Consider the following 23,171-nt stretch of genomic DNA (forward strand, 5'->3'; position numbering starts at 1 on the left):
GTGTGATCACACAACTTGCACAAGGGGTCAGGCTATTCAAAGGGCACACTATCCTCTCAATCGCTACAGTAAAAACCCATGTATAAGAACCTGGATTTTTTAATTTAGCCTAAAGAAGTTCTTATATAAATGGTACTTAATGGCAGATTTAGGCTACCAAGGTTCTTAAAATAGGTTCTTATATTTTCATTTTAATTTCATTTAAATAAATTATAAAGATCATCAGAAAAATACAATATACATCATTTACACTATAATGCCTAAAGGCAGTACAGTGCTGGTATGCCCTTAACAAAACATATGCTCAAACAAACTCATCAGTTCACTGAAATGCTATTTCAAAGTTGATACCAAGAAAATCTTGGGACAAATACAGTACATTCATAACCAGTTCCAAGCAATCAACCTACAGTTAGTATCAGATGATGATCTTAATTCAGCAGTTTCTACCTATACACTTTTACAGCAACTCCACTGATAAGAACCTAACTTAAAATTAATAGATTCTTATGTGGAGGGGGCTTAAAATGAAAATTTTAGCACCTCATCTGCAAAGTCCCAATGCGTTCATTTTTACACAACAATATTCCTTACATTACATTTCATCATCCTGTTTTTCAGAGAAAAAAATAGAAGGTACAAGAGTGCTTAAAGAGGGTTGAGTGTATAACAGTCCTCTTCTGAATTCACAAAATACTTTTAAATATTGCAAATTAAAAGCATTATTTTTATCACTTGTATCAATAAAGATTTTACATAAAACCCTGAACAGAATAAAAAAGGAAATGTTAATTAGTGTTTTTCCTTATATTACTGAAAATGTTATACCAGACTTTGTGATTAGGTGTAGAAAAGTACTGTAGCACTGGTCACTGATGTCACAAAACCCATGAAAAATAAACAGTTATTGTTCAAGATAATCAAAAGTAAGTAAACGAAAACAATTGACTTGGTGTATAACATTTGTATAATAATGTTATATAAATCACTACGGTAGAATACCAATTTTTTTTAACCTCCTAGGGAAACTGAATTTTGTTCAAAAAATAGGAGGTAAAAATCTGACAGAAGCAAATAATCCAAGAGAATGAACAACTATTGGTTCAAAGAATCAGGAGAGTTGAAAAATTGAGGGTTCAAACAAATGAGATTGCACTGTAAAAATAAACAACTGTAGTGTACATATTTCATAATTCATTACTCATTTCCAAATTTGAATTTTTCTTTTAATTCAAAGAGATGGCTGATAAGAAGTTTGACCTTTTATCTGTAATCACAGTTATCACCAGAAGCTAGGGTCTGATTGCGTTAAACATGGCCTGAATATCAGCCATCTCCTCTCAAGATGATTTGTGAGTGATGCAAAACAGCTGATTTATTTCAGGCTTTATGAAAAAAATATATATATAACTTAAAGGTAAGGTGAGGTTTTGTCTTAAAGTATACAGAGAATGCCCCTTGTTCAGCATATTTTTGTAGCCTCAATTGAATAGTTATAAGAATGATTGAGTGACAGTGCTCTGCTGCCCATAAACACAACACAGCTAGGCCCAGCCATCCAGTAGCCAATCTCTGTTGTGCTAGAGCAATAGCCCTACCTGGCCAACTAATCAAAATCTTTACTGCTGAAGAAAAAATTTACATCCTCAGCGAGTGCCCTTCCAATTTCATTTCTGAAGATTATTGATATGCTCTGATGAGTCAAGGAGCACTTCACTTCTGCCATCATAAACATTTATCAAAAGGTAAGATACAGAACTAAATCTATCCCTTGTGCATGTAGTGCACAGAACGTTTCACACAAGGATGCATAATTTACAAGTTTATGAACTGCCTCAACAAGGACTTCCATTAACAAAGTGATTCTTGAGCCATACTGTATTTTCATCCCATCTGTCATGATCTGTGATGGTAAATAAAAAGCTTACATCAATATTTATTTTAAATTTATTTTAAATTACAGCTAAAACACAAGGTCTACATCTACCAGAAAAGGTTACACCCTCTGTGCATGGCTTTTGTGCCCAGGGAGTGGCAGATCTAAAAACACTCCTAACAGACTTGTCAGAGTTGTTGCATTGGCCCTTGGCCCCTGTGGACAAATTGTTCCACTGCTTGACAGTTCAGATCAAGATTTCAAAACAATGATGTTATAGAACACTACCACAACAATCTGTACAAATACCTTATTAAGCAGGGATGCTATAAACTGAAAATGTTTAACTGAACGCTGCTTCTATTCAACTTCTGTTAAAAATACACACGCTTGTGTGACAAAACAATGTGATGCAAAATGTGTCACGCCATCAACAGAGAAGCAAATATGTCCGCGCGCAAAGAAAAACTTTGACCGGAAAGAGTGTATTGGGGGTACACCTTAAAAATTTTGTTTGATGTCGGCAATTTATTAAGCTGTTCCTTGAAAATATCTCACCCAAGCCGATTCCCATATCACGAATTCGTTCTTTGGATATAAACAGAAATGTAGGGGCGTTCAGATATTTTCGTACAATTTAATTTCAATTGCGAACTACCGTTCTGAAAACAAATGGCAAAAAACGTTAACGAAAACGTCCACAGAATTGACATTTGGTACAAAGTAAGTTTAAACTTAGTACGACTTAGTGAGAGCTTGATATTACTGGTAAATTATAATTTGCTAAATCTGGAAAGGCCAGAAAGTATGATATTAGGAAACTAATATCATTAAATTGGAATTCGATCAACGCAGCTTTGTTCGGCAAGAGTGCATTGGGGGTACACCTCAGAAATTCACGAAATTTTGCCAACAAGTAGTATATTAATAGACTGACACCCTGTTCATGGGAATTCCCATATCACAAAGGGAGACAAAAGTCTCGGGGGTATGATGAGAAATTTTAATACGCGGTAAAATAAAAACTAAATTTTTCAATCAAAACATTCACTTCGACGAAGAATAAAAAGTACTGGTTTAAAACGGTAATTACAACCCTCAAATGGAAAAATAACTTTACCTCAATGCTGTAGTCGATTTTTATGAAAAAATAATGAAAACAGAGAACGCAGGCTGTTCTCGTTGAAGGACATCACGAAATTTAGAATGACAACAACACAGTTTCTTTATTGCCGCGAAAGGAAGCGAATGAAAACTAAAAATACAAATACAAGGAACCAACAATACGTTGTACTTACCAGTAAAGATATATTTCTTTCGCTTGGTGTTGGATAAGATGTGAAGCAGAACCTCGGAAAACAGAAAAATGCATTGACACTGGACTCGCCAAATGCTCGTTGCAGACAAAACGCCATCTTTACTGTCGACACATCAAATCAAAAGGGACTTTCGTCCAACGAAAAATTACCACAGGTGATGTCAAACAAGGTTTTCCGTCTCTGCCTTGAGTTGCTTTTTGTGGCAACATGCCTCAATTAGCTTGCCGACGAACCGTTTTTGAATGCTTTTCATTTAAAGTTTAGGTTGTCAAATTTAACCACGTCCAAAACCGCGCGAAAACCTCGAATCACGAAAAACTAAAAAAAACGTCAAATAACTCGAGTTATTTCGAGCATGCGCAGACAATTGTCTCCCTTGCTATGCTTCGTGCATTGTGGAGTTATACAGAACTCATTTTGACCAATCACAGTGCTTGCTTGACCCTGGCTATTTTATAATAAAGAAATAAAAAACGCGCCGAGTGCATTGTTGAGTTATATAAGCACGCGGGAATTTTTAAGAACACAAGAGAAGTGCAGAGAGGCACGAGCCGTAGGCGAGTGCCTCTCTGCACTTCTCGAGTGTTCTTAAAAATTCCCAAGTGCTTATATCACTCAACAATGCACGAGGAACAAGTTTTTTATTTCTTTTATAAAATATAAACAATCGCAACTCCTCAGACAAGTGCGAATTTTTTAAAGTTTCTCCTTACGCGAGATAACGCGTAACGCCGTGGCCACACGAGCGATTTTTTGCTTGCGCAAGTGATGCGATTTTTTCAAATTTTGTCGCGTCGCCAGCGCGAGATGAAAATCGCACGTGTAGCCACCCTCGAACTTGCGACGCGACAGGTGAAAAAATCGCAAGAAAAAAGTCGCCAGAATTGAAATTTTCGCGACAAAATCGTAGAGATAGCGCCCGTGTCCCCTGCAACTAAGCTGAACTAAGCCTCGTCATCCGCAATAGCTCGGGAAACGCCGGGATATCAAAGACTGAAATTTCCGTCAGAAGTTGATGGTAAAATCCTTGTTCCTTTCTCTCTGCGAGCCACGGACGGACCCACGTTGACCTTTTCTTAATTTTCCTCTTCCTTCGTTTGCTTTTTATCGTCAAGAAGAAGAATGCAAATAGGTGAAAAACAATATCCTCGTCCGAAAGGGCCGTCCGCCATGTCTGTTTATAGCGCCAGGCCTCTTGAAGTATGCGATTCATGCGGCTTTCAATTTGTCGCCAAACTCGCTAGAATTTGTCACTCGTGTAGCCACCCTCTCGCGCTGGCGACGCGACAAAATTTGAAAAAAATCGCATCACCTGCGCGAGCAAAAAATCACTCGTGTGGCCGCGGCTTAATTTAATAGCGCGCGCTCTTGACGATCACGACACGATCACGACAGGGCACGCATCAGCGCGCGCAATCAAGTAAAAAGTCAAACTGTTTTAGTTTTTCGTCACGTCGTAAGCAAGTTCAAGAAGTTAACTCCAAGTTAAGTTTAAGTTTTAAGGTGTTGAGAGACAAGTTGAAGTTAATTAAAAGTCTGGAAGCATCAGTACAAGAGACTGTTCTTTGCGAATCGCTGGAGCGACAGCGCGTTCTGTCTCTGAATTTCTCAGATTTTTCACAGGCAAAAAATCTAACGTGTGCTCCGTGCATATGTACAATTATAATGCACGCACCATACGTATGCTTCGTGCATTGTGGAGTTATAAAGAACTCAGTTTGACCAATCACAGTGCTTGCTTGGCCCTGGCTATTTTATAATTACATGTAATAGGAAGTGAGCACGTCAGTAATTACACTGTGCATCATTCTGAAGCACGTGCAATACGCGTGTGAGTTTTATTTCTCATGCAACTCTGACCACGTCCTCTCCTAGATATTTATTTTCCCAGAAACCAGTTACTGTCTAATAACAAGTACAGAATGCTTTTGAACAAAAGCGAATCCATAACTAACAAAATGTATTTCCCATGAAATCAGTTCAACGCTTGCATGAAGCCTCATTCGTAGTGCGTGGAATCAGTACTCGTGCGAGCACCAGTTGTGTTGACAAATCTGAATTCTTCCCTTCCAAGACAATATATGCTCCTGTCGAAACAATCTACTCTTCCATATCATTATCAGAATGGGAAGTCTAACATATTATTAATGGTTCTCTTTGCCAACGTAGTGAATGTAATATCATTACCAAAATTAAATTGTTATTAGTTATCATTACCGTGGACAAAACAATATTATGACGTCAAATCATTTTATTACGTCACTTGGTGTTGTAGTCGACCAAAGCAAGCGAGGCGGCAAATACACCATTTTACTTAAGAAAACATTTTCCCGCAAGAGTGATTCATCAGGTAAGTCAGAAAAAACTGTGCAAAGAACCTAAGCGACGAACATAAACCTTAGTTCTCTTGACATGACCAGTTTCACTGGCGTCACAAGAGTCGGAAATGCTTACACCTGCACAAGGATTCAACAGTGTTGAGAAGCTCAGCGTAGAAACCAGGCCTAAGGAATTTTGTTTTTATTCATTTACTTTATTTGTCAAACCTCAGACATACACGTTATAATTACAAGTAAAAAAAGCGAAGGGAAAAAGGGAAAAAAGAAAAAGAAAAAGATGGTAAAATGGTGCGGAGGCCAAACGGAAACTGTGAAGCTTGTTTATCAAGGCTTTCTCAAAAAGAAAAACGAGGAAAAATATATAATGTTCTGCTATATACAACGCGTACGATATGATACAAAAGATACAAACTTTTACAATAAGAGCCAAGGTAAACAATCATCTAATACAAGTTACAAATTATCAATAACCTTAAAAATGATGACCTCAGTTTTTTATTCCTTAAAAAAAAGACAGAAAGGTGGAATGAACGAAATCAGCATTAGAGAAATTGCAATAAGTGGGTCCTTGTTTTAAAACCAAAGGAAAGCACGAGCGTTTCTTGTGTGATAAGTGTTTGAGCTTTTTTTAAAAAAAATAAATTTTGTAGCTAACTTGAAAGGAATTGTCACTTACGAGTCCTTTCGACCAGATAAAAGGAATTAGTTGATAAATGTTGCAAAATAAGACATAATATTGATTCTTTTCCAAACATACGGCCCACAGATTTTGTTGTGTGTGCGTATGTATTGAAATTGGTCACACTTCCCCCAAGCTCTTTGTTTACTTTTCAACTTTAACATGTGTTAAACAGTCTTCTCTTTGCATTAGATTTTTTAGGCTTTAGAAATGGCACCTTTTATTGTGAAGAGAGCATATTCAATGACTGACGTGGAGGAGCTCAATAAAGTCTGCCGTGCCACGCACGGTGACAATTTTCCAACACCCTTTGATATTTCTGCTGCGGTTGGTTATGACAACAAGAAAGGCATCTTTAAAATTATCAGGCCAAAAAGAAAGTTTAATGGCAATAATATCCTTGGTTTCTTCAAGGTAAGGAAACACCTCAAGCTCAGTATTTGTTTCACGACATTTATTGCGTTAATCCCTGGCCATGGCAGTGCTACTGAAAAGGTTTGGAAATGCTAACCTGTGTACACAGACTTGGATGGACCGTCCAAACAGACACGTAAGAAGAAGATACAAGTTAGACCTTGGATCGCGCATCAGGTTCTTTATGATCCGTGGTTGACGCAACTTGCATAAATGTCACTTTGTAATTTACAGAGTTAGTGCAGCCTAGTCCACGTCCACGCCAAAGAAAACAGTACCAAACTGAGATCATGAACTCTCGATGGTTTACTTCGGCCTACGCCTTATATGCCTCAATTCATACACACACTAATGGGGTTTAGTCGCATTAAACGGGGTTTTAGTCAACCACCAAAACTGGGTCTTTTTGAAATCGATCTCCAGAATGGATAAAACTAAAAACTCCGGCTAGGTAGAATGGACGGTCACAATTGGGCTCATTGAAGAACGGCAATGTGTGCATGCCTCATCGTATCTTTAGCGTTTTCAAAGGCAAGGGGGTGTGTTAGCATCGACGACAAAAACGAAAGAAAAAGGATAGTGTAGACGTAAAACATTTTAAGCGTTTCCCGGCGTAAACGCTGTTTTCAAATTTATCGTGATCAGTGGGGATGTGGTCTCTCCTGACTGCAAATTTGAGCCTTTTTGAAGATAAAGACTGGTAGACATTGATCAGTGTTTGTAAATATATACAGGTTAAATATTTACAAGTTTTCACAAATTATCTTTAGACCTGATGTCCAGATAAGTACTAAACCTAATAGATTATGCAAATTAAATTTCCCAGATTCTGCAAGGTTTGAAAGTGAAAACGAAAATTCCCTAACAATTAGTATAGCTGTGATGAAGGCACTTGCCACTGTCTTACAATAAAGATAACCTCGAATGAGTCAATTTATTTTCTTTCCTTTGCAGAGGAAATCAAAATGCAGTAAATTATGTTTCTCTACCACGAAGTCCAACTCAATTCCCGCTGACGGAGCATTCACTAAAACGGAGTCTACAACTGAAGCAGCAGCTATGGCCTCGAGCTCTCAAGCTAGGAAATTCCCACGAGCCAGGTAAGAAACTGTTCTTTTCACAGCATGCTGACAATATTAATTTATTTGCATACAACAATAAAGGCTCCACTAGGAAATGAAAGAACCCTAAACACTTGAGTTGAAGCCTCGTAAACAGTGCCATTAGTTTAAAAATGAGAGCAAGGTTAGAAAATCTTCAGTTATCTTTTATAATTGTGATAATTGCATGCCTGTAGCATACACTTATATGACAATGGAACGGCTAGCTGTCGATAGGTGGTGTCAGTAATGTAAAAAATGAACTGTAAGGTTTACAACATTTCAACAACTGATTCCAAAACGTACTTACAAGAGTGGTCACTCAGAAAATCCAGTTGCGGTACACGTTCTGCCACTAAGAAGCAAATTAATCGAAAGACGAATTAATTGAAAACTCTGGATTGTTATCTCTCGAATACGGCACAAAGGCATTCAGCAGATTGGAATATTAATCAGCGCAAATCGCTTATGTTTCACCCATAACTGAATATAGCAATTCAAGAAGCAAGGACTGATGTCAGTGGGTGAATTCCTTTGGTAGAACGAAATGTTTTCCTTCTGAATAAAACGAAAAGGAATGAGTAAGTTTTATACAGTGTAAAAAATCTTTTGATGTTGAAAGATAGCATGCAATGTGGAGCCTTGACTAAATATCAGTTTTATTTTTTGCAGAGAGAGGTCTAAAAGTGAGGGCTATCCAGAGCGATCAAAAAGCGAGGGAGAATGTTGTGATCTTCGTGAAACAAAAAGTTTGATGCTTCTACCGCATTTAGCATTAGGCTTATGGCCTAATACTTTTGAAGGCAATCGTGAGGAATCAGATGTTGTTGTTAAGTTCCCTGAGAAATCAGTTCTGTTGCTTGCGCAAGACGAAGATGATCAAGTTCATATAGAGCTGTCAACGTCTAGTGTTGCGTCACCAAACTCACAACAAACCGTTCGCAGACGCAGAGGCGATAGCGGCGTGCATATCAGTGACAGTGCCGTGCTTACATGGAGAAGGGAAGAACGGAGCAGATCAGACCCCACCATACCTTCCATCAACGGGCCATTTGCTAACCAACCTCACGTTAGACGCGTGGCAACTAAAAGCAGTTTACAGTCAAACTACATCCCAAGTTTAGAAAAACTAATAGAAGAACCATTATTCACGCACAGCGTTTCTCTGAGAAAGCAGAATAACAGTGCAGTAGTTCTTCCTGCTGATTCAGGTTGTACATTGCCAATTGAACGTAAAGACATTGGCGAAGTTGTGGTCAGCCACTGGGAGAGAGGAGAACAGCACCGGACAGACACAGAACAGTGTATTCAGGAGACCAACAGTAGCCGCTCTTTTTCTTTTGAAAACAAGCGTCGCTCGTCATCCCTCAGTCTGGTTAATGAAGTCACCGAAGAGGTCTTATTCAAGAGATCATCAAGCAATGTAAGTTCTTAGAAATGGTTGTTATTGGCCTTTTACTTCGTTTACTTGGAGACCGAGACGAAGTCTTGTGAAAAAGGAAAATCATCAGGCGATAGTTCTACATCTGGACTGGAAAGGTTTGGTTATTGATTTTCACTCTTTTTTGAGCGTAAGAAACGCCACTTGAAAAGATAGTGAGCGACAGATCTTGATGGAGAAATCCGATTTAATAAGCCAGGATGTAGACTGTTCACAGTCCCGGCCTATTTTTCCGTGGGATTTTCGAGACTGGTACGCTTCGGTCTAACTCCCACCATCATTTTGTACTGAGGCGAGCGTAACCTGGGGAGAGTGTCTAACTACCAAGGAGGCCGCCTCCCCACTCCCGCTCCCCTCAGTAGTTTAGACACTCTCCCCACTCCCGCTTCCCTCAGTAGTTTAAACACTCTCCCCAGGTTGCTTTCCCCGTTAAACAAAAATGGAGGGAGTTCGATCGAAGCGTACGAGTCTCGAAAATCCCACGGAAAAATAGGGGACTTTGAACAGTCTAGCCAGGATGCGCCACGGGTACAGCAGACAAAACATAATGCCGACTAAACATCACAGGCCTTCAGATATAGGCCTGAAGTTTTTCATGGTAGCTTTATCCTTTATGCTCTTTCTATTCCTGGTAAAAGACATTTCTACAAAACGGGTTCAGCTTACATGTTTACCGGCGGAAAAGTAGTCACGTGACCAACTGTCGCAAAAGGCTATTGCCCATGGAGGGCCCTCCCCATGAGTACTGATGAAAACTCAGAAGTCGGCCAGTCTTAAACACGTTGTTAACTTATTAGGTTAGAATAAAAAGTAAGATTTCAACCGACCAGCGAGAAAGTAGTCAGCGGCTAATCAGTAATAGTTCAGTGGGGAATGGCCGACCACTTTTAAAGGTCTTCCATTCGTTGCAATTAACACTTGTATCCTAAGGAATTCTATGGTATTCACCTTTCCCGAACGGTAGCAGTTTGTCCAGTTCGGCTATGAATGCTCTGCTAATCAATTTAAACTTTAAATGAAGGTGTGGTGTCCCCGAAGGGTTAATCCTTGGGTCGTTACTTTTCATAATATATATCAACGATCTTTCTCGTGCATCCAGTATCGTCAAATGCCTTCTATTTGCAGATGACACTAGTGGTTTACGTCATCAATCAGGAGTGTTTTGAATTGCGAAATTAAGAAAATCACGAACTGGCCTTGTGCTAAGAAATTATCATTTTAAAAACGTTGATAAAAATCATTACATGGTTTTTCGATCAAGCCAAAAACAGCCTCATCCAACTTCAACAATTTTCGTGGGTTTACAAAACCATCAATCAAGTTGATGCTACAAAGTTTCTGGGAGTGTACATTGATCGGAAACACCTCATTAACTTCATTGCAAAATAAATGTCAAAACCGATTGATATAATATTTTAATCCCATTTCTTACGTTCTTCCAAAGTTTTGTTGTCCTTGTACAGCTATTCATTAGTGTATTCCTATCTAAACTATTCTAACATCGTGTGGTCCTCGACTTATCCTACCAATCTGAATAGGTTATATTTACTCCAAAAACGAGTTGTACGTGTTATCTCGGAGCCTGACTTTCTAGCACACACACGGCCCCTTTTCAAGGACCTCATCTTTAACATTAACTCTCTCGTGATAGCTACTTTCATGTGTTTCCAACATAAGCCCCGTCCTAGTAGTCTTCAACATCTTTTACAAACTAATCAGCACTCTATAGTTCCAATACTAGACATGCTTCTAATTATAGGTCTCACCCCTGTAGAACCAGCATTATTATTAATAATTTTACAATTCTCCACCAGGGTCCTAGACCTGGAATTCCTTACCTTATGACCTTATCAATGCGCCTAATATTGTCACTTTCAAGTGATCTCTCAACAATATGAAGAAACTATATAGAAAATAAGCCTAACTAATGTCTTCTAATGTTGTCTCCTTAGCCCCTCCGTTCGTCTAAATAGTTAATTCTTGTAAGCTCTGGTAAACTTTTCCACCCCAATAAATACTTTTCAATTTTATACCCTGTTGTTCTCAACCATAAAAGCGTCTCTCTCTTCACTGATACAATTTTTTGTGATTGTCTTAAGCAGACGAACCTAACTTTCTCTTTTCCCGTTAAAAAAGCTGAGAGATACCAAGTCCAAGTCCAAGTCCCCAATTGATTAATACCTAATAGGAAATTTTTAATTTCGTTTCCGTAACAGATTGATGAATCGGACTATGAGGAGAAGACCAAAATAAAGATACAAAAACGACGAACCACGATTGCGACAGAATCTCCTGCGAACGAGCTATCGCCACACTATGCTACTAAACTGGAGAAACAAGCTTTCAAGAAAATCAAAGAGTGGAAAGAAGGATTTGCACTACAGTTGGACCAAGTTTTGCAACAACACCAATTTATCTCACAACACTCCGATAACAAAGCGAATGTAAATAAAGATAATTTCACCAGTGACTCACTGAATTTTACCTGTCCTGCCCCTAACTTAGATGTCAATTCGCAAACCATCCCGTCTCCTCCTCACACAACAAATAAGCCTGCACCACAAGCCTTGGAACAGGATGCACAGGAGCAACTCATCACTGAGCTGAGAGGATTGTCTGAGATGTCAGTGAGCGGCATGAATGATGTCAGTAACGCAGATAAAGGAAGCAGAATTCTTCAGGAAATTAAAAAGAAGCGCAAACACAGCAAGCTAGGTGAAAATAAAAAAATTATGGAAGATTGGTGGCACAAAAAAGAGACTCGAAGAAGTACGGATGATGATTTGTCGTCCACATTAGATTCTCACGATGTCAAACGAGCTCTAAAACAATGCAAACACAGCAAAGGACTTGGTGCAGATGAAAAATTGATGGGAGACTTGAGCTCTTGGCACAAACAAGAAACTGGGAAAATTGTCAATGACTTGTGTTCAAACACATCAGACTCTCAAGAGGTCACACGACTTCTAATCTCCCTCAAAGAAACCATCGATGCAATTTTCATCACGACGATACAGAGGGCGAGTAAATTTGTCGGCGTCAGCTCCACTTCCAGGGAGAACAATGTCAATAAAGATCATGAATATGACTCCCCCGATCAAGAAGCACTCTTAATGCAAATAAAAAACACGGAAGAGGAAAGAGACAGCCTGTATTTGCAAAACGTTACATTACAAAATGAAGTAGTTAATCTAAAGAGTCGATTAGCAAAGGTGTCTGAGGAGAAGGTGCGAGGTGATCCAGTGGATTTAAATAGCATTCACGAGCAAACAGACCTTGAAAGCTATGTTAGAATACAAGAAGTAAAAAGAGTCATAAGCCGCTTGAAGGAATTTGCTGGATCTGAAAAGCAGGCAGAAAGAATACCACCTGACGATGGTAAGAAATGTATATTTTACTTTGACCGCCATAGCCTACCTGAAATTTTTTTCACAGAAATTCAAGACCCAGCGTTGTTTCTGCTTTCCGTCTCGCAACTTACTGATGCTTGCAGCAATAGGCCATTTTCATGATGGCGTCAATTGACTACAACTACCAGAATTCATTTCGTTTTCCTTTTCAAATTCAAATTTTTTAATCCCAGTGGAGAGCAAAGAACAATAGCTCTAATTAGCATGAGAAAACAAACAACTGAAGGATTCTGGTAGTTGTAGTCAAATGACGCCATCATGAAAATGTCCTATAAAGATACCGATGAACAAAATGGCTTTCGTCCTCAACTTTCTGCTGCAAAAGGTTTGTATTCTAACCCAAAATACCTTGAAAAATAATCTGGATATATGAGAAACCAAACCATTTTTACGGTAGAAAAAAAAAAAAAAAAACTCGCGCCAAATCCCATAACTGCAAATTCGCAATTACATGCAATTTCTGGAATTGTGCCAGACTTTGTGCTAAACGGTTTATGTACTTATAGCTTTATTTAGCCATCTATTTCGAATTTATTTATTCATTTTTTTTCTTGATTTTTTTCGCATGCCACGTTCCTCGGTTCCTCTCACGAAAAAGGAAAGACTCTATTCTAATAAGACGCTGACTAGTTATTTTGCAAAATGAAAGAGAAAAAGAGCCATGTCTTTTCTCCGTTACCAATTTTTAATTTGATTACAGTGAAAATAAGAAGTACCCTAGAAACAAGATCGGTGTGACACTAAGCGGTTATCTAAACCACGAAGACTAGATTTGAGAAGTCGTGCTCGTACTCAATCTCGTACTCGTAGTCGACATGATCTGAAGGTCCCTATGCTTTATTTGAACATTCTTTGCTAAGATTTATTTTTCGATATTTTGCTATAAAGGAGTAAATTTATGAAAAAAACTAATGAATTTAGACTCCAAACGTTGGCCATTAGTCGCATATTAAAACAAGGTGGACATACTTTTAAAATGCCTTCAGATAACAATTAATTGACTGGGATTTTGTTTAGGCCACAAATAATAACGGTATGTTCGTAAGACGGTGCTCCTGTATATTCTATTTCTCTAGAATTTCATTGTCAAGAAATAAAAAAAATCCCAAATGCTTTCGTTTGCGTTGCTTTTTATCTTATAGCCCCAGTGTTCATAGGCGTGAATAACTTTTTTAATTGAAAAACAGAGAAAATGGTGCTAGTTATTCCAGTTGGACAACGTGAACGTGAAGTATTCTACTGATACTTTCTTGTGTTTGCAGAATTAGTGTCAGAAGGTGAAAGGCTTGAAGAGTTATGGATTAGACAAGCCATGGCTGAAACAGGAGTTCTTTACTACAACAAGCTGAGTCCATTTACAGGGTGCCATGGTGTGTTCTGAACGTGACCTCTTTTGTAAGCAAGGTACGGAAACAGCAGTAATGGTTACCTATCTTTGAAGACTGAAGAGTATTTGAAAATTTCCTCAATATTCTCGCTAAAGTGTGTGCAGAATATTACACTAATGAAAATGGTGAAACACAAAAATTAAATTTTTACAAATGCTAACCAAATGGAATTAACAATTACTTTGATCTTGCTGATAATAAATAGTTGTGGAGTATCTACATGTAGCTAGCGTTTATTCATCAGGGCCCGGTTGTTCGAAAGCCGATTAACACTAATCCCGATTAAAAATTAACAGAGGTTTTCATCTCGCTCTTCAAACATGTTTTTAGGGTTCATTTTAAGCTAATGGTAACAAACGACTTAACTGTTATAAACATTCTTTTTCCATTAGAACTGTGAAATTATGGAATGAACTACCTGGTGATATAGTGGAAGCTGATAGCTTTAAGCATTTTAAATCTAAGCTCAAAATGCATTTAAATATTTGACTCTAAAGATCTCGATTTATGTATACTTATTTTTGTTTTTCTTTTATTTGAGGGAGTTTTCGCATAGGGCTAACCTCCAAACTTCCTTTTCTAGAAGTACTTTTCTTCTTAGTTTTATTTGTATATATAGTCTGCTTCTGGAATAAATAAAGTATGTATGTATGTATGTATGTAAACGTTTAAGTCAAAGCTAAAGGCAGAAATCTTTTAGCAGCATCCTTATTGTTATTAGTAATTAAACTCGAATCAAATTTCACACTAACCTAGGATTAACTTAATCGGGCTTTGAACAACTGGTCCCAGACCTAAAACGCTCAAACGTGCAATCCCAAGTATACCTAATTAAAGAAGTGAAGGGGATGTTTTTATCTGACAATTTTTGTACATATTATTGTGTAACAAGCATTCTCGGAGACCCAGGGGCAGACAGTGGGGCTGAAGACGAAGTCAAAATGGGCGGGGAAAAAAATCGACGAGCAAGATGTATAACAAGTAATGCAGCATCTGTTTTTACTGATAATATGCAATTGCATGTTATTATTTACACCCCGATTTACACATTTTATAGAAACTTGAAATTGATCTGCAACATCCAAAACAATTACAGACTTTCAGTGAAATACTACGTGCATTCCAGCATTCCCCGTGTTGTTACTAAATTAAGCCGGTTTGTTCTCCTACTTTACACCAAGCAACTGCTTTGAATTAGACACAAGAGTAACCATAACTACTGCTCTTTCTTTTCACAGGAATCTCAAACGGTCAGATAACATATGGAACGGTGAAACGTAACAGTCACAAACAGTTGATACGTAAATTTTTTTAAATTTGAATTTGTTCATTGGTCACAGCAGCCACGACACAATATTGATAAAAATGATATAAAATTAAATGTCATTTCATTCAACAGATTTGACTTGAAGTTTTGTTGTGAATGTGCATCAATTACTGTAGAAAACAAACTGCATGTCTTTCCAAAGTCTCTCGTCACTTGCTTAATTTTCAATGAGCTTCCCTCGGAGTTTTATTCTATGTATAGCCACAATCAAAGGATCTTTTTCAGCCTCTATAATGCTGAATTAATTCCTGATTGTATCTGATCATAACTTCAAGTATGAAAATGGCCACCCTGTACTTTACTGCCCCTAAGAACATATTATGAGGTGTAACAACCTATTTATAGAAGAACTGTCTTAGCCCTATTTACAAGAGCCAATTAGACTCTGCAAATAAAACTACATTCTGCTCAACGAAACACTGAGCCACTTTGAGAGCTAAAACTGGCTTTTAGCCTTTCGGTGTAGGACAAAACGACAAAGTGTTCATCTTGAAAAATTAACCACAACAAGACCTCGGTTTATGAGCGATCATTTATCGGACCCATATTGTCATGATTTCTTCCAGGAGTAGATTCCATCACTGATCGAGGTTCGTCAGCAACATTCCCTTGTGAGGTCTCAGCTAAAGGAGAGGCTTCTGACCGAACGATTGCCGTATTCCTAAGTATACGTTTACATCCCCTCCCCAGTCGGGGTTTGTCGTTTTGCATTAGACCGGAGGAAATAGTTTGTATGCCTTGAGGAAGGATATTTTGAAATATATAATACGGCTACGGCTGAAGGAGTATTTTATACGGACCAGAAATTAGATCATGATTTTCGGATGTCCTGGCGTTTAGGAAGAAAAGTAACTGGCGTCCAGATAAAAATAAGGACTTAGTCCTAGAATGGCATTAGAGAAAAAAAATTGGAGGCAACCTAGAAACTAATCTCGTACCCAGATCTCCCACGCTCACATTTCGACATTCCCGAACCGACGACTGAGATCGGGGTACGAGATTACCTAGAAACAAAACACGAGAGGAACCTTACTAAACAGGCCTGTAGCAGGGGGAGGGGCAGGGGGGGCTTGAACCCCCCCCCCCAGAATTTTGCCAAAAAATAAACAATTAAAGCAAATTAATGTGCAGCAATCAGTCTTGAACTCTGACGCTGCAAATGCCTTTTCACAGCCCTTTAAAAATGTGTTTACTACCTTTCAGTTTCCTTCGCTAACAGTTTGTTTTTATATACAACAACAACAACAAAGGTACTCCTACCTTGTGAATCGGAAATAAGAACCAAAATGGATCGAAATCAACCAATCTTAAGCCCTAAAAGCTGTTAAAATAAACTACTTGTTTTCTAAGGCATCCGCTCATTATAGCAATACAAATGTCCTTAGACCTCCTTAGTTTATAACAATTTAGTGTTTGCGCATTGTCGAAAGACACACAAATATGTCCTCTCAAGAGCCAGAGAAAAAAAATTCTCCCACAGTCGGATTCTTACCGCCCGGTTTAAGCCAAATTTTAAAAGAGAAAGAAAAAATTGTCGTCTTTTGTTTATGTCCTCCTTCAAACGTGAAATTAGGAAACTTCACATGGTAGTCCACGTAAAAGAAACGGCCAAAAAAAATGTACCAAAAAGTGTGATGCAGGTGCAAAGTTATTGTTTTACTTACTAAATCTATTTTTTTTCTGTTTTTTTTATGTTCTCGTTGCATCTTAAACTCCCTAATCAGACGGTCTGGTTTTTTTGGGGTGACGGGGGTATTTTTGTTTAACCATTTTGCTGAGCCCCCTCAGTTGTTTTAGCCTTGCTACGGGCCTGCTGAAGAGAAACAAAAGGCATTGGATAATTTACGAAGCTATGATGACATAGTTATAAAACAGGCGGGCAAGGGATCGGCAATGGTTGTATTATATAAGACTACATTAGACACATTAAAGGGACAGTATCACGCTATTTTTAGTAACACACTGAGAATCGGAAAGACGCTATTCGGTTGATAGCAGCCAAGATATAATGACAAAATTCCATTAAAAGACTATGAGAATGCAAAGAAACTATCCACGGATATTTTCGCCGGCAGATGACCAAGATGGAGAGGGGTTCAAATTTGAAAACGTCTGGCGTACGTTTTCAAATTTCGCTGTTGTAACGTACTAAAATCACCGGTTGTACTATATTTTGGTTCAACCTTTCGTCTTAGAATCACTATTAATAGTTCTTTAAATTAGCGATTGAGAAATATATTAACACAGTGGCCCCAGTTTAAATTTAGTGAATTTTGGCCAAAAATCATGACATCTTCCATCGATCGATCTCCCATGATACTGCCCCTTTAAGGAATGAGGAGGCTATGCGTCAGCTGAATGATAGGCGGGTCTACGTTGCATTGGATGACAATCCTACAAACGACATGATTACTTCCTCCAAGAAACCCCACCTCCTTCAAAAATGGAGATTATTGTGAGGGGTCGTTAAAAGTAAATAAATAAATTGGCTAACAATATGCAAATTACAAGTAGATGAACAAGTAAATAAATAAATTTAAATAGATAAGTAAAACACACAAGCGGATGCAGTCATGAAGAATCCAAGTTCGGCAGGGTGGCAATATCTTCGGGTAATGAGTTCCATTCCCTTATTGTGCGTGGGAAAAACCAGTACTTGTGATAGCTAGTTCTTGAATATGGCGGCATTCCGTCTGCTCACTAGGCCATGGTGCAACTTATACAACATGCAGAGTCCATATTTGCAATCTTTCTGCTTTGAAGTGAATTCCATCTCAGCTGGTGTAGTAAAACTCGTACGCTCACCATACGATTGTGATTCCTGCGGGCAGCTCGCCGCTGTACCATTTCAATTTTCCTGATGTTAAACCTGAAAGCCGTTTCCATGCCGCTTAAAATCGGTTTAATGGAAATATCTCGTTCACGTTTCAAGCAATCCAAAAACTCTCTGCTTATCCCGTAAATCTATGTTGTTGGGTGTTTTGTGAATTTTTAGGTGAATTTTGGGTATATTTGGGTGGAGATAGTTTTACTAGAAGGATTGGTAAAATTAAGAGAAATAAGAAATATTGAAGATTTAGTGAAGTTTTAAAATTAGAATTTGTAGTTAATAATTAATAGAAGGATACCAATTAAAATTCATTTTCTTTCTCTTATCTCTTCTTCAAACCTCTTAAAATTCCATTCAAATTCACGTTTACCCCCACCTTAACCTCTTACTAACCGAGCGCGAGGGCCGTACTGGGGGGTCGTGGTAGTACGGACGGAGCGCAGGGAGGTCCGTACAAAAACGACCGAGGGCCAAGATTCTCCAGTACGGCTCGAGCAAGCTAGGTTAGTAAGTAGTTTCTTATATGGCACTCGGAGCAAACTTGTTTATTTAGAGAAAACGCAATTCCGGTCACTTATTCAAAGGGTTTCCGTCGTGACGTGTTTTTGATGACGCGAGCAACCCAGAAAGAACAAGCTACGGTACCACGAGTTTGAAAACAAATTTACTGAACGTTTACATGTAATCATGTTAAGAGTCATTGTCTGAGAAAACCAGGCAGAGGTGAAAGATGGGGGTCGGCCGATTTCCTTCAAACTTTCACCATTTAATGTCTGTCCAAAATGATAATGACTGATGCTATTTAGCAATTCTCTTGCTGTTGCGTTTCGTAGTTTGACCACCCCCCCTGGTTTTGACCCTCACTGACCCTGATGTCACGCAAAATATATGCAGAATTTGAAGCTCAATAAAATATATTTCGCGTTATTTCTGGGGACTCATATCGATTGCTTGTATTGGTTATCGTCTAAAAAACGTTGTAAAAGGAAAATATCCCGACTTAACATAAAATTTAATTTTTTATAGAATTTTGCAATTTCCTTGCGATCGCGAAAATGTCTTGGGCCAAATGTGAGGCAATTTCGAAACTGTTTTTCTCAGAGGTGCGGCGTTCCTTTCCAAAAATTTCTTGATATTTTTAAAGCTAAACATCTGTTCTTCCAAAATCAACAAACTCTAACTTGAGCCATTAAAATGCGTTTGCATGAGCCACGCTCAAAGTCAAAGATGACTCGGTATTTTTGCTAATAAAGTTCCACAGCGGGTTTATCTTTATTTCATCTTCTTCTTTTTCGTTTTTTTGTTTTTTGTTTTTGGATAAGCTCGATGAAACTATCCTAACTCTTCGAGGTAGAACTTCCCTGGAAGATTTAGTTGAGTGACGCTTTGGGCAGGAATAACATCAAATTTGGTGTTAGCTTGATTATGCGTGACATGTCACGGAATTTGACAATTGTCAAACGTGATCACAAACAGAACACATTTTCCACTTTTTTTTTACATTTGCATTTTAAACTTGGTAACAACAAGCATTTCCCTGATACTATATTAAGTCTTGGAGTCAGTCTGTTGTTGATTATTGTTAATTAAAATAAAAACAGCATCAAATACCTGCGAAACTTGCCACGGCAAAAGAACCTCCGGTATGTTCGTTACATAACAGACAATTGAAAGAACAACAAATCTTTCTTCTGTAATGCGTTGGGTTCCGCCATCGATCTGAAGTCCAAGTGCTCTTTCTGGTCTATGGGTTCGCCTTGTGGCGCTGAAGGTGTTGGTTTGAAGATTTGCCCCTTGCTATCCTGTACACGAGATATTGAATCGCACTGGCTCGTCAGTCTTGGTTTGGGAAGAAAGCGTGGCGCGACGATTTCAAAGATCTCCGAAGCCGATTTGATTCTCAACAGAGCAGGTAAATTTGATGTCCCTGAAGATGAGAAGAGAGGAATGGCTGTTTGCCCCAGACATCACAAGAACCTTACAACAGACTGGACCGGCCGAAAACAGACTATGTGTTTCCACCCAAGTTATAAGGGACAACGAAAGGGTAAAACACAAACTGGCAGGATGTCACAAGGCATTTTTTGAGCTGCATAACGCTGTTGTTCCCATCGATCGGTTCAGGTCCGTTTTATGATAACTGACTGACTGCATACTAGACTCATTTAAAAAATATAAACAACATACCATTTACGGCCGTGGGAACCGAACGCGAAGTTTCGGACATTTGTTTTGTTTACATTTGCTCCGTGGAGTCGCAATGTAGTCGTATCACAGGGTACCAATCTTGGAATAAAGGGTAACATTCTACCCCATTAAAGTGTTTCTCAATTATATATTAAATATTTCATATCCATCAGAAGAAACTAGTTTTGTTTTATACCAAAAATCATGATTCCTTGTAAAAAAAAAAAAAAAAAACAGAAATACAATGTATTTTTGGTATAAAATAAAACTAGTTTCTTCTGATGGATATGAAATATTTAATATATATTTGAGAGACACTTTAATGAGGTAGAATGTTTCCCTCCTTTATTCCAAATTCCAACCAAAAGCTGTTTTTTAAACTATATCAAAATACAAGAGCTCACTTGTAGCATGGAGGTTAAGATTGGTTCTCCTGTGATACGACTAGCGACTCCGCGGAACAAATGTAAACAAAACAGATGTGCTAAACTCCCACGGCCGTAAATGGTATGTTGTTTATATTTTTTAAATGAGTCTAGTATGCTGTCAGTCAGTTAAAATAAAACGAACCTGAACTGATGGGAACAACAGCGTTATGCAGCTCAAAAAATGCCTTGTGACATCTTGCCATTTACTCGTCGGGTTTGTGTTTTACCCTTTCGTTGTCCCTTTATATAACTTGGGTGGAAACACATAGTCTGTTTTCAGCCGGTCCAGTCTGTTGTAAGGTTCTTGTGATGTCTGGGGCAAACAGTCATTCCTCTCTTCTCATCTTCAGGGACATCAAATTTACCTGCTCTGTTGAGAATCAAATCGGCTTCGGAGATCTTTGAAATCGTCGCACCACGCTTTCTTCCCAAACCAAGACTGACGAGCCAGTGCGATTCAATATCTCGTGTACAGGATAGCAAGGGACAAATCTTCAAACCAACACCTTCAGCGCCACAAGGCGAACCCATAGACCAGAAAGAGCACTTGAACTTCAGATCGATGGCGGAACCCAACGCATTACAGAAGAAAGATTTGTTGTTCTTTCAATTGTCTGTTATGTAACGAACATACCGGAGGTTCTTTTGCCGTGGCAAGTTTCGCAGGTATTTGATGCTGTTTTTATTTTAATTAACAATAATCAACAACAGACTGACTCCAAGACTTAATATAGTATCAGGGAAATGCTTGTTGTTACCAAGTTTAAAATGCAAATGTAAAAAAAAAGTGGAAAATGTGTTCTGTTTGTGATCACGTTTGACAATTGTCAAATACCGTGACATGTCACGCATAATCAAATCAAGTGTGAGCTAACACTAAATTTGATGTTATTCCTGCCCAAAGCGTCACTCAACTAAATCTTCCAGGGAAGTTCTACCTCGAAGAGTTAGGATAGTTTCATCGAGCTTATCCAAAAACAAAAAACAAAAAAACGAAAAAGAAGAAGATGAAATAAAGATAAACCCGCTGTGGAACTTTATTAGCAAAAATACCGAGTCATCTTTGACTTCGAGCGTGGCTCATGCAAACGCATTTTAATGGCTCAAGTTAGAGTTTGTTGATTTTGGAAGAACAGATGTTTGGCTTTAAAAATATCAAGAAATTTTTGGAAAGGAACGCCGCACCTCTGAGAAAAACAGTTTCGAAATTGCCTCACATTTGGCCCAAGACATTTTCGCGATCGCAAGGAAATTGCAAAATTCTATAAAAAATTAAATTTTATGTTAAGTCGGGATATTTTCCTTTTACAACGTTTTTTAGACGATAACCAATACAAGCAATCGATATGAGTCCCCAGAAATAACGCGAAATATATTTTATTGAGCTTCAAATTCTGCATATATTTTGCGTGACATCAGGGTCAGTGAGGGTCAAAACCAGGGGGGGTGGTCAAACTACGAAACGCAACAGCAAGAGAATTGCTAAATAGCATCATTCATTATCATTTTGGACAGACATTAAATGGTGAAAGTTTGAAGGAAATCGGCCGACCCCCATCTTTCACCTCTGCCTGGTTTTCTCAGACAATGACTCTTAATTATAGAAAAGACTTCAAGAACGATTTGTAGCGGAATTTGACGAAAATCTTAACAGCGGCGGTTTGCTTTTGAAACTCACAAAAGGGTTTCGTCGATCCCAGAAAATTTACTAGCGCATCACAAAGTACAGATCAAGAAAAGGTTGCTGTGAATATCACATTCAACTTTAAAAGAAGTGGCATTAAGTCAATCGCCCTCATCGCTCTCATCTCTGGCTCGGAAACCCAAGTGTAGGGATAAAAACCACCACACAGTTCTTTGAAGTGCAACTGGATTGGAGTCGCCGAATTCTCCTGCCTCAAAAAGAGCATCTTCTTCGTCTTCGTCAATCGCCTGAGCGGCTTGCAGCTTGTTTCTTCTGTCGTGTTCGTGAACTAGCGACTTGGCTTCGCAGCTAGAACTCTTCTCGATTTTTCAAACTCATTATCCTTGAGTATGTTGAATGGATATTTCTTCCCAGATAAGTATCGCTGTATATTGAGCTGAAAACTGGAAAATGTTGCTGGCTCGTATTCACCATTTTTCCTGCGTACGTTCATAAAAAAAATTGACAAAAGGTGGTCAAGCTCGGGCGCAGGTAGGCTTTCAATTGTTCGACTATTCAAGCCATTAGCTTCAATAAAACGGAGTAGAGTATTCATATCAGTAGACGTCTTCCTTTAGACTGAATTGCGTATTTTACAGAGAAATATATAAATAGGTAAATGTTAAAACTAATTACAATCATATGTACATGATATAAAAATATAAGTATCTAATGGGATTACGACGCGTTGTTTGTTGCTAGGTATTTTTTGACATTGCATACACAAAGGACTGTCTAAAGCGGTCTGT

At 38.4% G+C, this 23,171-nt stretch overlaps 1 protein-coding gene and 1 long non-coding RNA gene across 3 annotated transcripts in view; one reads left to right on the top strand and one right to left on the bottom strand.

Moving 5' to 3' along the window:
- The window catches only part of LOC146484409 (uncharacterized), a 4,588-nt gene extending 1,018 nt beyond the window's left edge, over positions 1-3,570 (bottom strand). For both annotated transcript variants that reach the window (XR_014863650.1, XR_014863649.1), the window contains exons 1-2: positions 3,175-3,570; positions 1-1,903 (exon numbers count right to left, since the gene is read on the bottom strand). The exon at positions 1-1,903 is cut by the window's left edge. This is a non-coding gene — a long non-coding RNA (uncharacterized LOC146484409). The remainder of the gene's footprint in view (positions 1,904-3,174) is intronic.
- A 1,848-nt stretch (positions 3,571-5,418) lies between these two features.
- LOC146484410 (uncharacterized) lies at positions 5,419-15,366 on the top strand. Its single transcript, XM_085104912.1, has 7 exons — positions 5,419-5,545; positions 6,406-6,627; positions 7,582-7,727; positions 8,400-9,150; positions 11,385-12,546; positions 13,841-13,982; positions 15,205-15,366. Exons 2-6 carry the CDS (start codon positions 6,424-6,426, stop codon positions 13,957-13,959), a joined length of 2,382 nt encoding a protein of 793 aa, XP_084961038.1. The 5' UTR covers positions 5,419-5,545; positions 6,406-6,423; the 3' UTR covers positions 13,960-13,982; positions 15,205-15,366.
- Positions 15,367-23,171: the final 7,805 nt, after the last annotated feature.

The sequence above is a fragment of the Pavona decussata genome, unplaced genomic scaffold (genome assembly GCF_977016875.1).
Source record: "Pavona decussata unplaced genomic scaffold, jaPavDecu1.1 SCAFFOLD_34, whole genome shotgun sequence".
NCBI lineage: Eukaryota > Metazoa > Cnidaria > Anthozoa > Scleractinia > Agariciidae > Pavona > Pavona decussata.

What these genes read in the sequence shown, in the direction of transcription:
- LOC146484410 (XM_085104912.1), top strand. Translation starts at nt 6,424, where the DNA reads ATGGCACCTTTTATTGTGAAGAGAGCATATTCAATGACTGACGTGGAG. An exon ending in AGGAAATTCCCACGAGCCAG is followed by an intron (nt 7,728 to 8,399) that starts GTAAGAAACTGT and finishes TATTTTTTGCAG; the next exon opens with AGAGAGGTCTAAAAGTGAGG. An exon ending in TCAAGAGATCATCAAGCAAT is followed by an intron (nt 9,151 to 11,384) that starts GTAAGTTCTTAG and finishes TTTCCGTAACAG; the next exon opens with ATTGATGAATCGGACTATGA.